The sequence below is a fragment of the Staurois parvus genome, unplaced genomic scaffold (genome assembly GCF_062004578.1).
Source record: "Staurois parvus isolate SC_StPar_1 unplaced genomic scaffold, SC_StPar_1.0 ptg000750l, whole genome shotgun sequence".
Taxonomy (NCBI): domain Eukaryota; kingdom Metazoa; phylum Chordata; class Amphibia; order Anura; family Ranidae; genus Staurois; species Staurois parvus.
The window spans coordinates 2,810,565-2,827,707 of record NW_028318546.1 but is presented as its reverse complement, the minus strand read 5'-3'; the positions used below and the strand labels follow the sequence as shown (position 1 = coordinate 2,827,707).

General features: G+C 43.5%; 1 protein-coding gene across 1 annotated transcript in view; it reads right to left on the bottom strand.

Moving 5' to 3' along the window:
• MB21D2 (Mab-21 domain containing 2) overlaps positions 1 to 4,367 on the bottom strand; it is a 169,155-nt gene extending 164,788 nt beyond the window's left edge. The window contains exon 1 of the mRNA XM_089654297.1: positions 3,846 to 4,367. Within this exon, the coding sequence (XP_089510423.1) occupies positions 3,846 to 4,050 (205 nt within the window). The 5' untranslated portion in view covers positions 4,051 to 4,367. The remainder of the gene's footprint in view (positions 1 to 3,845) is intronic.
• Between the last annotated feature and the right edge of the window lie 12,776 nt (positions 4,368 to 17,143).

Genomic DNA, 17,143 nt, shown 5'->3' with positions numbered 1-17,143 from the left:
GCAACGTTAAACCATTATAATGTACTAGCAAATATACTTATAAAACAACCATATATGTACTCGATTTGGGCAATATCTGATTCAATGATGGTTTAAAGAGCCAGTCAATATTAAAGCGGAACTCTACCTTTCGACACACAATATATACCACATATAAAAAAAATGTAAAAAAAAAAGGGGGGGGGGAAATCAACCCTGTGATACCCTCTAATACATAAGACATACATAAACTACCAAATCATGTCAGAAAATCAGAATATGACCAAATATACAACTAAAAGATATATAGATATATGTCCACATTATGCCACAAATATAAATGTCAGCACATCTGCCCCACCAATTCTGGCCAGACGTTCAAAAAGTGACATAAATGTATAATATTCATATCAATTCTATCTAGAAATCTGTGAAAAAACAGTCAAGATCAATGTCAATATTTAACCCCTAAGGTCTCAGGGTATTTATATTATAAATCCAATAAGTTTCCGTTCTGGAAACCTCTTTTAACATGTCTATTCCTCTCCAACGTTGATCAACTTTATCAATACCATAAAAAGTCATTACATTTGGATCACAATTATGTTGCGTCACAAGTGTTGGTGTACAGTATATGTTTGCACTGATTCTGGTCAAACGATTTCTATTAATCCTATATAACATCATATAGGCACATACAGGTTGATTTACAAAGGGCTCATGCATACACACACATTCGGGCATACACCACAAGAATTCAGCGTATTTCCGAGCCATGGAGTCACAGGTGTTGGTGTACAGTCGCAGCCAGTACAAGTCAATGGCCGGCTGTCAGACACCATACAGCTGTACATTTGTAAGCGCCCATCCCTGTATGTGTCTGACCACCTACTGTAGTTATGGGGTTACAGGAGTACAGCTGCGGCGTCTGACCTGTCACCAGCTGCGGGCTGCGGCTGGGATCCAACACCTGTGACCCCTGGGTATGAAAATACGTTGAATATCACTGGTGAAGACCTAAATGTGTGTGTACATGAGCATTAAAGGAGACAAGAATTTTCACGTGCGTGCATATTTACTGCAATTATCCACTTGTGTGCGTAAAATAAATAAATAGGAATTTACATTACACATGAATGGAGAATTGACGTGAATAGTCACACAATTTAATGTGTAAGGATTCCCAACTATTTAAGTAAATCAGCCTCATAATCGCAGGTTCCCTTTCCCCATACATTAGAAAAATGTTCCAATCAGTCATATGGATCAAGCCACTAATGACATGCAACCCATCCTATATGTAAAGATTATACACTAATGCACTGGGATGTATGTGATGATTTATTAGATAGAATCAGCCACACAGCCAGTCATTTACTTACACTTACAGACAGGCATGCAAGCTAAGCATAATGATCTACGACTTGTGGAAAGAAGCACACGGCCATGTGTGAACTGCGGAGATTGAACAGGAGCTCCACATACAGACATCCATGTGTGGAATACGGAGTAATCAATTACAAGGGGCTACTGTATCTGACAGGCTGCTGATAAGAGCTCCAACCACTGGCATGAGCAGAACACATCTACGGCCAATCTCTTCCACCTTCACATTAAATCAAGTAGGTGACAAATGCAAATCAGCAGTCCCTTGACCCTGACCTGGCCATCAAGATAGCAGCCATTGTCAGATACTGTATACAGTACTGTACAGCAGCCATCAATCGGGACTATCAAAAGGAAGGAAAGGGAAAATTCATTCATGTGGGTGGCATGGGTGCCTCCTGAATGGAAAGGCATGGCTGATCAGCTGTTCCCATATCAGATCAAATATGAATGATCAGATGCTCCCACATAGTATATGTACCGGTCAGATGCTCCCACATAGTATATGTACCGGTCAGATGCTCCCACATAGTATATGTACCGGTCAGATGCTCTCCTATACTGTATGTACCGGTCAGGTGCTCTCCTATAGTATATGTACCGGTCAGGTGCTCCCACGTAGTATATGTACCGGTCAGGTGCTCCCACATAGTATATGTACCGGTCAGGTGCTCCCACATAGTATATGTACCGGTCAGATGCTCCCACATAGTATATGTATGTATTTTTTTTTATTATTATTATTATTACAGGTACTTGTATAGCACCATTAATTTACGCAGCGCTTTACACATATATATGTATTGTACATTCACATCAGTCCGTAACCCTCAATCCGTACAATCTGAAGTATTGATCGGATGTTCCCATATAGTATGTGCACTGATCGGATGTTCCCATATAATATGTGCACTGATCGGATGTTCCCATATAATATGTGCACTGATCGGATGTTCCCATATAAATATGTGCACTGATCGGATGTTCCCATATAAATATGTGCACTGATCGGATGTTCCCATATAAATATGTGCACTGATCGGATGTTCCCCTATAGTATATGTATTGATCAGCTGCTCCCCTTTAGTATATGTATTGATCAGATGCTCCCCTATAGTATATGTGTTGATCAGATGCTCCCCTATAGTATATGTATTGATTAGATGTCCCCATATAGTACGTGTGATCGATTGCTCCTATATCAGACCAGCTATTCCCATACCTGATCATATAGTATGTGTACTTATCTTCTCCCATATAGCACGTATGCTGATCAGTTGTCTAATATCAGACCATATAGTATATGAACCAATTCAGATGTTATAGTATGTTCACTGGTCTGACCATATAGTGTGTACTTTGCTTAGATCAGTGTATACTGATCAGCTGTTCCCATATCATATGATAGTATGTGTACCGATCAGATGGTACAGTATGTCTACTGATCAGGCAATATCGATCAGACGATACAGTGTGTGTACAGATCAGACGATATAGTATGTTTACAGATAAGATGATACAGATCAGACTGTACAGTGTGTGTACAGATCAGACGATACAGTACGTGTACAGACCAGATACAGTGTGTGTACTGATGAGCCGATATAGTATGTGTACAGATCAGATATAGTATGTGTACAGATGAGAGAATATAGTGTGTGTACAGATCAGACGGTACAGTGTGTGTACAGATTAGATATAGTATGTGTAGAGATCAGACGATACAGTGTGTGTACAGATCAGATATAGTATGTGTACAGATCAGACGATATAGCGTGTGTACAGATCAGACGATGCAGTGTGTGTACAGATCAGACGATGCAGTGTGTGTACAGATCAGATATAGTGTGTGTGTGTACAGATCAGACCATACAGTGTGTGTACAGATCAGACGATGCAGTGTGTGTACAGATCAGATATAGTGTGTGTGTGTACAGATCAGACCATGCAGTGTGTGTACAGATCAGACCATGCAGTGTGTGTACAGATCAGACCATGCAGTGTGTGTACAGATCAGATATAGTGTGTGTGTGTACAGATCAGACCATACAGTGTGTGTACAGATCAGACGATGCAGTGTGTGTACAGATCAGATATAGTGTGTGTGTACAGATCAGACGATACAGTGTGTGTACAGATCAGACGATACAGTGTGTGTACAGATCAGACGATACAGTGTGTGTACAGATCAGACGATGCAGTGTGTGTGTACAGATCAGATATAGTGTGTGTGTGTACAGATCAGACGATACAGTGTGTGTACAGATCAGACGATGCAGTGTGTGTACAGATCAGACGATGCACTGTGTAGTGATCCCAGCGATGAGGTGCTCCCCTGTCCGATGCTATGGAGTGTTGCCCGGCAGCCCCATGCCCCCACACAGGGCAGTGCAGCGAGGACATGACAGTACGCCCCATCACTGGAGGCACACCACCCATGTCCACACACCCATGTCCACACAAGGTGCAGCCGGTCTTACCTAGCATGGAGAAGATGAAGTCCTTGGCTGTGTGGATCTCCAGGGCTCGCTGGTCGTCGTATTCCCGCTGATCATGCTTGCTGAATTCCTGGATGAGTTTGTTTAATTCTTCGATCCTGGCTCCAGACCTGAAATCCAGCTCCGGGGACGCCGGTTTGCTGCCTCCCCCTACAGTGCCTGGCTTGGCAGGGATGGGAGCCGCCATCTTCACTCGCACAGGCAGCAGATTGTATGGAGCGGCCCTGACTCGTTCCTTCCCCTCCCTGGGCTGGTGGGAGATGTCTCTGCGTGTCAGTGAGTGTCAGTGAGTGTGTCAGTGTGCGCCGGTGCAGCAGGTCTCTGGCTCAGCAGCTCTCCCCGATCTCTCTGTACAAAGTGGAAACAATGTGACACTCCGCGATAGTCAGATCTTCAACAAGCCGGCCAGCCGCTGACAACTTAACCCCTTCTCTGCCAAGGGGTCACCTCCACCTAACTACTGGAGGGCTCAGCCAGAGCTGATCTTATGGTGACCCACACACGTGACAATCTGATCGAACGATACTTCACACAATCAGATAATATGATCAAATCTATGAATGATCCAAAAGCCCCAGAGGGGAATTTCTGAAAACTGGAGCAGCTGTGCATGGCAACCAATCAGCTTCTATCTTTCATTTTCAAAGCTTAAAGGATAAGTTCACCTTTTAACAAAAAATAAGAAATGCACATTTTTTGCAGGGAAAAAATAAAAAAAAAGTGCATTTATTATTTTTTGTTTTGGAAGGCTGGAAAGCATTGCACCAGCGATCAGCAAATCATTGATGTCATGCAGGTCTCCTGCGGAACTCCGTGTATCTGCTTCCTGGGGTCTGCCATAGGGAAGCCAATACAAGAATATTCAATGGCAGGGGCAGACTGACAACTCATGGGGCCCCCGGGCAATAGGGGATCATAGGGCCCCTGTGTCCTTGCCCAAACTCAAAAAAGCCTATGAAAAAGGTACCAGGGGCATCTCATGGAGCCCCCTACTGACCCCGGGCCCTCGGCAGTGCCCGAGTTTCCAAATGGTCAGTCCGCCCCTGCTCAATGGGGTTTATTTACTAACATATATGTGGCCGTGCGGGCCACATTTTGCGCGGACATGAGGGCCCATTCATTTGAATGGACTCCTGTGCCCGTGACACGCAGGGAAGAAGTCCCTGCACTTCTTCTGAAAACGCAGCCCACACGGGAAGCTCGGTTCCCAGTGCAGTTGCACTTTCCAGTGCGGGCGGTGTGCCATTAGAACTAATGGCACCCACCCTCGGGTCCTCATTCCTCTGTACGGGTGCTGAGACTGCATGGATTTTCGTGCAGATCCGCGGCGGCACCACTCGCACAGATGTGACCCTAGGGTATAGCTGGATCACTCAGAATCTAGTGCAGCTTTGCAGAGAAACCAATCAGCTTCCAGGTTTTATTGCTAAAGCCTAACTGAACAAGGTGAAGTTAGAATCTGATTGGCTGCCATGCACAGCTGCACCAGATACTGGGTGAACCAGCTTTCGTAAGAACTACAAGCCAATGTCAGCTTGTACGTCTCAATGAATTACCACGACACTGGTGGTGTATTGAGAATTACAAGCTGACATTCGAAAAGGCTGCCGGGATTTGTAGTTTTCTCCTGCACAGAGGATTGTGAATTAAGTAGGTGGAGCTTGAGGAGAAGATCGCCTGCTAGCTGTCACATGGGGGATCAGGGGGTGCAGGGTATGGTCCATTCATGTTACTCCCTGAATATGAGTGTAACGTTATAAAAGGTGAACTTATCCTTTAGTCCTCACTGGACGTTTTTGCAGCGGCTGTTTTTGGCTTTTGACGTTTTCTTCTACAGCCCCCAGCATGTTATCCTATGTGTCCATGCACACATACGCTGTAATCAACGTTTTTGGGCTGGAAAAAAAACCCCAGAACTAGTGGGTTTCTAGAGGAATTTTTAGCTGTAAAAACGCTCTAAAGCTGAAAAACGCTGTAAATTGTGGCAAACCAGCGTTTTTGGATTTTTTTGACAAAAAAAATATTTTTTTATTTGGTAAAAAAAGTTAAAAAACCCGAACGCGGAAAAAGGCTAATGCAAAAACGCTAAAAAAAAAGCGTAAAAACTCACATTTACACAGTTAACCTTACCAGCGTTATTAAAACGCCCAGTGTGCATGGAGCCGAAACTGAACAAGCTGAAACTACAAGCTGATTGGTTGCCAGGCACAGCTACTCCAGATTCTGTCTTCTCCAGTTTTGATAAGTTCCTCTCATAGCTGGATTGCAAACAAAACCAGTCCATATAAAGTGTTCACTTTTACAGAAAAAAAAAAAAGTACAGTTGAAGTAACACCGGACACCCTCCCCATACACCCCCACCGATCCCCGCTGTACCTACCTTCAGGGTTGGTGAGCTGTCAGAGCCCTCACAGTCATTCCAGTGGAGCAGCTGCAGGGGTGCTGGAAATTCGGTCACCCCAGAGGTAAGTGGAGTGGGGAGGGTGTATGGTGTTAGTTCAGCTTTACAGTTTTTCTCTTTCCACTTTTTTCAGAATTATTCAGATTGATTTGGACAGAAAATCTGCAGTAAAGCAGGTAAGGGCTCAGTCAGATAGGCAATGAGCCCCGCTCTCTGTGCTGAGCCACTTTTTGTTGCATGTGCATCCTCCTTAGAACTGCACCTAGGCAGATCATAGGAGTGGGTACAGATGCGGCAGCTGCACAGACACAGTCCCTTGACAAAATTTGACATCTGGGCAGGAGCGGGTGCACAGATCCGAATGGAGATACTGATCCCTGGTTGACACTAATGTGGTGCGGGAAATGCAGCGAATCCTGTGCATTTCCCGCAGTGCATTTAAATCGCATAGCGTTCATGCGATCTGGTATGGGTGTCAATGTTAAATTAACAACACCCCCAAAACATCGCAAAACACAGTGCGTTTACCAGAATCACACCAATGCAGGGGCGGACTGACAACTCATGGGGCCCCCGGGCAATAGGGGATTATAGGGCCCCTGTGTCCTCGCCCACACCCAAAAAAGCGTATGAAAATGCCAATGAAAGGTACCAGGAGCATCTCATGGGGCCCCCTACTGATCCCCGGGCCCTTGGGCAGTGCCTGAGTGCTCGAATGGTCAGTCCGCCCCTGCACCCATGTGATGCGAATCAGGTGCAGGAAAAAAGGGTCCTGCACCTTTTTGGTGTGGATGGAATGCGATTTGAGCCATACAAACTGTATGTCTCAAATCACACCGCAGGTAAACGTTCCTCTCCTGAACATAAGAGAGGAACGTTTTAGCCCAAAAATGCTGAACGTGGAAAAAATGCACAGAAACGCTAGCCGTGTTTAGCGCTTGGGCGTTTATTCATGTCAGTGGAAAATATTTTGGCCAATCAAATGAATAACAAGGAGCAGGGCCCCCCTAACCCTCTTGTATTGAACTATATTGTTGCTGTATTGTCTCCCTTTATATGTAAAGCGCTGAGCAAACTGTTGGCGCTATATAAATCCTGTATTATAATAAGTGGAGTGGGGAGGGTGTATGGTGTTAGCCAGGGGCGGACTGACAACTCATGGGGCCCCTGGGCAATAGGGGATCATGGGGCCCCTGTGTCCTTGCCCAAACTCAAAAAAGCCTATGAAAAAGGTACCAGGGACATCTCATGGGGCCCCCTATTGACCCCGGGCCCTCGGGCAGTGCCCGAGTTTCCAAATGGTCAGTCCACCCCTGGTGTTAGCTCACCATTACAGTTTTTCTCTTTACACTATAATCAGAATAATTGTGATTGATTTGGACAGAAAATCTGCAGTAAAGCAGGTAAGGGCTCAGTCAGATAGGCAATGAGCCCCACCCTCTGTGCTGAGCCACCTTTTGCTGCATGTGCATCCTCCTTAGAATTACACCCAAGCAGATCATAGGAGTGGGTGCAGATGTGGCAGCTACACACAGTCTCTTGACAAAATTTGACATCTGGGCAGGAGCACATGCACAGATCTGAATGGAGACACTGATCCCTGGTTGACACTAATGCGGTGCAGGAAACTCAGCGAACACTGTGCATTTCCCGCACCATATTCAGTCGCATGGTGTCCATCTGATATGGGTGTCAATGTTAAATTAACAACACCCCGAAACAGAATGCAAAATGCAGTGCGCTTACCACAATCACACCCACGCAATGCGAATCAGGTGCGGGGAAAAAAGGGTCCTCCACCTTTTTGGTGCGGATGCGTTGCGATTTGAGCCATCCAAAATGTATGCACAGACATTGCATGTGATTTGCACATGAATGTGGTGCGGTTCCTGTACAAATCACATGCGATGTGCCGCACTGCATTATTGTGAACCAGGGCTGAGGGGTTGATTTACCAAACCTAGAGAGTGCAAATCAGAAAAAAACAATCAGCTTCCAGGTTTTATTGCCAAAGTGTAATTGAACAAGCTGGAGTTAGAAGCTGATTGGCTACCAGCTGCACCACATTTTGATCTCTTGGGCCTCATGTACACTGCTGTTCCTAAACGTGAGTTTAGGATGTTTTGGCGTTTTTTTGCCAAAGTCCCTAAATTCAACTCAGTAAAAGCCTATGTGTCCATGTACACATAGGCATTTACCAGAGTTTAGGAGCAGCAGAGTTTTGCTGCAGTTAAACGTTCCTCTCCTGAACGCAGAAGAATCGCATTCTGGAGAGGAACGTTTTAGCCCAAAAATGCTGAACGTGGTTAAAACGCATGTAATCGCTAGCCGCGGTTAGCGCTTGGGCATTTATTCATGTCAATGGAAAATATTTTGGTCAATCAAATGAATAAACGTCCAAACGCTAAACGCCTTTACACACGGTTTTTTGTTGCATTTAGCGTTTTTCTGCTGCCAGGAGAGCTAAACGGCTAGGTCATGTTCATGTGCACATGAGGCCTTAGCAGTCTTAGTAATTCAAACCTGAGAGTTCAGCTCTGTGCACCCGCTCTTGCCCACATGTCAAATCCTGACACGGGACTGCATCCATGCAGCCGCTGCGTCTGCATCCACTTTTTAACCACTTGCCCTCCAGACGATTTAGATCCCTTCCTGACCAGGCTATTTTTTGCCTTATGTCGCTGCGTTACTGACAATTGCGCAATCATGCAATGCTGCACCCAATTGAAATTTACATCCTTTTTCCCCCACAAATAGAGCTTTCTTTCGGTGGTATTTGATCGCCTGTGCAGTTTTTATTTTTTGTGATATAAACAAAAAAAGACCAATAATTTTGAGAAAAAGACAATATTTTTGACTTTTTGCTATTAAACAATAAAAATCCCAATACGTGTAAATTAATTGATTTATGTGAAAGCTATAGCGTTTACAAATTGCGGTATATTTACTGACTTTTTTTTATTTTACTAGTAATGGCGGCGATCAGTGACTGCGGTGGGCATTCTGACACTGGGGGGAAACTGACTTGGTGTCACTGACATCCCCAGTGACACCAATACTGTGATCAGTGCTAATAAAAAGCACCGACACTGTACTAATGACACTGGGCAGGAAGGGGTTAACATCTGGAGTGATCAAAGGGTTAACTCTGTGCTGTGTGTATCTTACTATGGGGCTGTGTCTGTGCTTTCCACTGTAAGCACACTGCTGTGCTGAGCCATACAAAGCAGTGTGCTGGACCTGACATGGGAGAGAACTGTGTGTGTGTGTGTGGTTTTGCGCACTCCTGCCGCTCTGTAGCAGTATTTCTGCTTTAGGGCAGCAGTAAAGCGGTTAATGGGCTGTCTGCACGGAGCTCTAAAGTGGATGCACATGCAGCAAAAAGGAGCTCAGCTCGGTGGATGGTGCTCAGCACCCATCTGAATAAGCCCTAATTCAATATGATCGCTATATATGTATGGCTAGCAAACAAACATTTTGATCTTCCAATTGTTTTTTGGTAAATCTATTGAAAATAGGTATAACAGGGGTCTCCAATCTTCTAAACAAAGGGCCAGTTTGCTGTCCTTCAGACTTTAGTGGGGCCGGACTGTAACCACTGGGAGTAGTAAATATCCAGCATCCACTGGAGTAGAAAAGGTTTCAGTCTTGGTGGTCACTGGTCAGGGGAAATAAATAAACTACATAGCACCTGTAGTCAGTAGGAGAAGTAGTGCCCCATCATTGGGTTGGTGTTAGTGGGAGGAATGGTGTCCCACTGTTGGTGTTAGTATGAGGAATGGTGTTCCACTGTTGGTGTCAGTATGAGGAATGGTGTTCCACTGTTGGTGTCAGTGGAAGAAATAGTGTCCTATAAATGGTGTCAGTGGGAGGCAAAATGCCCCATCATTGGTGTCAGTGGGAGGAATATTACCCCATCATTGGTGTAAGTGGGAGGAATATTACCCCATTACTGGTGTCATTTGGAGGAATTGTGCCCCATCACTGGTGTCAGTGGGAGGAATAGTGTCTCACTGTTGGTGTCAGTAGAAGGAGTGGTGTCCAATCCCTGGTGTCAGTGGGAGGAATAATGCCCCAATCATTGGTGTCAGTGGGAGGATTGGTGCCCCATCTTTGGTGTCAGTGGGAGGAATAGTGTCTCACTGTTAGTGTCAGTGAAAGGAATGCTGTCCCATCATTGGTGTTAGTGGTAACAGTGGGAGGAATAGTGCCCCAAGGGCCAGAAAAAGGCAGACAAAGGGCCGCATTTGACCCATGGATTGCAGTTTGGAGAGCACTGATATACTGTATAAGGTCAGGTATGTCTACCATTATGTAGCACTGATTAGAAGAAGCAGAGGCTGATTACAAAGTCAAGTTTATCTATGTTATGACTGCCGTCCTAGATTTATGTTGGGTATACTCTAGTGGAATTTTGTTGGTATTTTTTCATTTTAATGATTTTCCAGTCATTAGCGAGGTTAAATCCACATTTGATTTCAACTGCAGTTATGAGAGCACTTGAAGAAGCAGGATGGAACATTTTCTTGAACAGTTGAATTTCTAACAGTGTGTGTGGTTTTCATGTGGTGAAGTCCATTCATTCTAAAATCGAATGTTAAAAGCAAACATATTTTGTTAGTACTTTGAAACGACATTTCGTTTCACGTCAATTCATCAAAAGTACTGAGAAATATCGTACAAATATTTGTACTGACGTTCAATAAAAATCTACTAGAGTACAGCCAGCTGTACGGTGATCCCATTGTCAATCTACTTTGACCAGATGACCTCAAACTGCAGTTGTAAATTGCGTTCACTGTATTGACCTGTGTGCAGGGAATAATAGAAAGCATTAGTAAATCACACAGCATGAGATACAGGGTGTGTGTGGGTAGAACTATAATGCTTTATAGACACAGCAGTAATGAAGGGTCATCAGGCTGGATTCTGATGTGTATAGCCGTTTATATTGGTCCTCTTTCAGAAAGTGCATTACAGCATAAAAATGAAATGGTGATTTCCAGAGAACACTGGAGGGAATCAGCAAATACAAGGGGCAAAGGTTACTGCTAATTTCCTCCAGTGTTGCATAGAACTGTTATGTTGTATTGCTTCTTGTTCAGATGTATTTATTTCCTATGATCCTCTGCTCCATCTAGTGGCCATAATGCAGTATGTATATACTCTATGTTTGTTATGAATGAACCTACCTTTACTACTGCCCATAATATTTGAAAAACATTCAACCAGAAAAGAAAATAGCCTGAAAACATTGAAATTTTCCTCAGTCTTACAACAGCTGGATAGTTTGCACACAATGAATGTGCATGAAATATTACTAGACAAATAGCGATGTGAACTTTTTTTTTAAGAAATACACCTCTGTGGCTTTGCTGAACATTCAGTAATTTACATATTTAAAACAGCAAGCTAATACACTTTAAACACATTCTCACTAATGTTTTGCAGCTGCAGGCACTGTGGAGTTAACAGAGACCACCGCCGCTGGACTCTAGAGCAGTGGAGACGTGTTCTCTGGAGTGACAAATCAGTGTTCTCTGGTGTGACGAATCACTCTTCTCTGGCAATCCGATGGACATGTCTGGGTTTGGCAGTTGCCAGGAGAATGGTACTTGCCTGACTGCATTATGCCAAGTGTAACGTTTGGTGGAGGGGGGATTATGGTGTGGGGTTGTTCTTCAGAGGTTGGGCTTGGCCCCTTAGTTCCAGTGAAGGGAAATCTTAAGGCGTCAGCATACCAAGACATTTTAGACAATTTCATACCCCCAACTTTGTGGGAACAGTTTGGGGAAGGCCCCTTCCTGTTCCAACATGACTGCACACCAGTGCACAAAGCAAGATCCATAGAGACATGGATGAGCGAGTTTGTGGTGGAGGAACTTGACTGGCCTGCACAGAGTCCTGACCTCAACCTAATAGAACACCTTTGGGATGAATTTGAGAGAGACTTCGAGCCAGGACTTCTCATCCGACATCAATGCCTGATCTCACAAATGCGCTTCTGGAAGAATGGTCAAACATTCCCATAGACACACTCCTAAACCTTGTGGACAGCCTTCCCAGAAGAGTTGAAGCTGTTATAACTGCAAAGGGTGGGCCAACTCAATATTGAACCCTATGAACTAAGACTGGGATGCCATTAAAGTTCATGTGTGTGTAAAGTCAGGCGTCCCAATACTTTTGGCAATATAGTGTATGTCATACGGACCATGGACCTGTCCGGGGGGGGGGGGGGGGTGGCAACATCATCACCCCTTTAATCACTGCCATAGCTGGAGGGCACTGTGTCAGCCCTGACCACAATGGGGGGAACATCCCAGGCTGGGATCATCCGAGCTTCTCATCACTTCCCCCACATGACACCATCCACTGATCGCTGCTGTGTACTAATGACAGCCTGGGTCTGCTTGTCACACAGGGCTGGTGCCAGCACAAGACAGCTTAAGCAGCTGCCTTAGGGTGCCAGAATGAAAGGGGGGGGTGGAAAAGTCCAAATCCCCAGCCACATGCTAAGGATTTGGATTTTTAAACGGTGCTGCAGCAGTACCTATATGCTATCACATAGGGGGCTATTGGTCCCCTACGTGACAGCAATAAAAGTTATGTAAAAAAAAAAGAATAAAAATAGTAAAAATATTATTTCAAAGTTTTAAACATTTAAAGAGACAAATAAAAAAAAACATTTTAGAGCCCAGCTACATATCTGCACATGCAAAGATGCATGCCCTTTGGCTTACACATGGTATGTATCACTGCACACGCCGGAGTGAGAACAATAATTCTAGCATCAGAACCCCTGCATAAGACCAAACCGATGGCCTGAAGGGGCTTTTAAAGAGTTGCCTATGAAAAAATATTGAGTACTGAAGTTTTTCGACGTTTCATGTACGTACACATGCAATGCCCCTACAGGTCATCAGTTTACTGTTATGCAGGAGTACTGGTGCTAGAATTATTGAGTTAAGTTTGATTTTTTTTTTTTTCTTGGTGGGGGGGGGGGGGGGGGAGTAAGTAACTGGTTTAACTGGTTTTGCCTACTGACACTGGACCTGATTGGCTGTGTGTTTCTCATATCACTACTCCATTCTAGCACTGCAACCACAGGAAAGGCTCTTGGGCACTCAGCACCTCCAGGAGTTTAGAATGCCAGTTTCGCTCACTACACTGATTCCTGTTTACAACCCTCCTGTCCCTATAAGTCCCTGGTCACACCGGGTGCGAATTGGCATGCGATTTGCAAGCCATACTATTTGAAAATCGCATGGCAAGTTGCACTCTATTGTCCGCAATTACAGAGGTCGTATTGGTGCGGTTCTGACTTGGTCGGAGCTGCACCGATTTCTAAAGTAGTACATGCACTACATTTGGTGTGATTTGCATAGACATCCGTATCAGATGTCTTGAAAATCGCACCTCAAATCGGTATACCACCCGACTTTGAAATCTTGTGACTTCACTGTAAGTTGCATGATTTCAAAGTCGGGATTGGTGTGACCGGGGTGTAAGACCTAGCAGTGACTGGGGAGTGGAGTAGGAATACAGGACACAACTGGAAGTGTCAACTGTCAACAAGAGTTTCCAAGACTGCAGTACTGGAACAGAGGAGTAATAGGAGAAACGGGCCACCAGAAAGAGTACAGCCCGGTATACACGATCAGAATATCTTGCAAAAAATAATGCTTTTAAAGAGATCGTGCAATAACCTGATCGTTAGTACAGAGCAATCGTCCGAAAAAAATAGAAAGGACAAGTACGAAAATTTTTATCATACGATACTGGGTCGTACAATTTTTGTCTAACCAGTACAGTAGTTGCTTGAAAATACAATGCAAATACATTACATTCTTCAAAATTTTTATTCCGCTGTTAAAGAATTTTCATAACTTTAGTAACCTCTTCACTTTTGATATGATACTAGCATGCAGAAAAAAAACAGGCGGTCATTCGTCTGATATCTTACCTTGCAGGGAAGTAAAGCATTTAAAGCCGCATAACCTGGCAGGGACTTGTCAGGCCTCTTTCACACAGATTCCTCTGTTCCATCTCAGCAGAGAACCTATAGACTGACCCCCCCATTGCTGACTCTGATAAGAACTGAAATGGATACTATATACAGTACTGGGCAAAAGTTATAGGCTGTTGAGAAAACAATTCTGTAAATTAAGAATACTTTCAGAAATAGAAGTGTTAATATTAAGTATTAATTAAAATGGAAAGTCAATGAACAGAATAAAAATCTGATTCAAATCTATATTTGATGTAACCACTCTTTGCATGCAAAACCACATCACTTCTGTAATTCTTCTAGGTACACTTGCACACAGTTTTTAAAGGAACTTGTTAGGTAGGTTGTTCAAAACATCTTGGAGAACTAAGCACAGATCTTCTGTGGATGTAGGCTGCCTCAAATCTTTCTGTCTTTTCATGTAATCCAGACAAGATCGATTATGTGGCGATCAGGGCTCTGTGGGGGACAAACCATCTGTTCCAGGACTCCTTGTTCTTCTTTACACTGAAAATAGTTCTTAATGACATGGGCTGTATGTTTTGGATTGTTATCCTGCTGCAAAATAAATGTGGGGCCAATCACAAGCCTCCCTGATGGTATAGTATGATGGATAATTATCTGCCTGTATTTCTCAGCATTGAGGGCACCAATGATCCTGACCAAATTTCCAACTCCATTTGCAGAAATGCAGGTCCAAACTTGCAAGGGACCTCCACCGTGCTTCTCTATTGCCTGCAGACACTCAATATTGTACTGCTCTCCAGCCCTTCGTGAACAAACTACCTTTTGCTACAGCCAAATACATCAAATTTTGACTCAGTCTGGAGCACCTGCTGCCATTTTTCTGCACCCCAGTCCCAATGTTTTTGTTATAGTTGAGTTGCTTAGCCTTGTTTCAATGCCCTATGCATGAAAACATAGGATCTGGGATGCAGAAAAATGGCAGCAGGTGCTCTGGGCTGAGTCAAAATTTTAATTATTTGGCTGTAGCAAAAGGCAGTTTGTTCACGAAGAGCTGAAGTGCAGTACAATAATGAGCGTCCACAGGCAACAGTGAAGTAATGTTTGAAACAACATTTACATTTCCAAGTTCCTTCAAAAACTGTGTGCAAGTCTACCTAGAAGAATTGAAGAATTGATGCTGTTTTGAAGGCTAATGGTGGTCAGACCAAATATTGATTTGATTTGGATTTTTCTTCTGTTAATTTACTTTCCATTTTGTTGAATAATAAAAATAAACTATTAACACTTCTATTTCTGAAAACATTCTTCATTTACAACATTTTTTCATGACTGCCTATAACTTTTGCACAGTATTGTATGTAACATCCATATTTGTTTTGCTTTTACACCTTTTTGTGATGGTGCTAAAACAGACCCACTTGATCCCTATGAGCAGCCAGATGTTACCAGATGTGCGTCTGTTTATATCCATTTACATCCATTCCTTCTCTGCAGGTCTGCAAAATTGGACTCAGGCACAAACTTATTGAGTTTGGTCGAATTAATCTAAACAAACCTGGATGTAAATGGACACACAGCCGCTTACAATTGGTTGCCCATGGGGATACATTGAAGGCCATTTTTAATCTATCTATGCCCAGGTCACAAAACAGCTGATGGAATGCCTGAGTGAAAGAGCCTTAATCCTTACATTTTTACTTTCAATATTTGTATTGTAATTTATAAAGATAGAAATAACGACAGTACTATATTGCACAGGTATCAAAAGTACAAAAGTGAATAAAAAGAAAAAATATCAAATTAGCCATTACAATCTGATATAAGTGGTCAGGGGGCATAGCTCATCAATAACAATAGAACCCCAAGTAGAACCACCCCCTATGTATTTTTCAGACAGTACAATTACCTTTCCACATGGGACACCTAATTACTGAGCCCTGGTGCCATGAGGCCAAAAGGCCAACCATAAGGGCCAAGAAGGCCCAAGCAAAAGTAAAGAGAAAAGAAAAAGGAAAAGGTGGCTGGATTAACAACAGTTGAGGCACTTGCCCTCCAAACCCAAGAATAGCCATTAGGTTTCAAAAGATACATGCATATATATCGAGCCCAAGGCTGTCAAGTCCTTTCGAACTTCTTAACAGTAGCCTCTAAAACACTGACAATGTTTCATGCAGCATAAACCACTGATTTTTTTTCTTTGCTTGTGCAAGAAACACATAAGGTTGCTTCTATTATTTTTCTATGGTCATTTTGGCCCTTAATAAAATTGAAAAAAAAAATCAGCCTTTGAGAATTTTTAGGTATTATATCTACCAGAGCATTTATTCCTCAACTTTTACAGCAGAAAGTGCTTTCAGTTTTATTCCACCAGCTCAGTTTACCCTGATTCCTTTCCCAGCAACCCTAGCTACTTTTAAGTGTGTCCCCTTCCCCCCCAACACTTATGCCTACTAAACTGTGTAAGAAAAGTGTATATACTTGCCTATTTTCAGGCCACTCCAGTCACACAATTCAGACCCCGTGTGTCAGTCAATTCTGCTGCAGTGGAATGGAGGGAGCTCTGACAATCGATAGGCCACTGAAGGCTATGTGTGACACCAAGCTCATTGGTATTTCCAGCCATTGTTGGAGTGCTCTGTCCTCTCCCCTGCTGCCACACAGGGGAGATTGTGTGGCCAGACCAAAGTGGCCTAAAAATAGATAAATATATACATCTTTCCTACACAGGTCAGTAAGCATAAGTAGGTGTGTGTGTGTGTGTATAAAGGGGGGGGAGGAGTGGGGGGCAGTTTTAAGAGTAGGTAAAGCTATCCCATAATTAAACATTAAGCCTAGTAATCAATAAGCATGTGCACAGAAGGAGGAGAACAAAGTTCTGAAAGATGACGGAAAACTTCAGTGCTT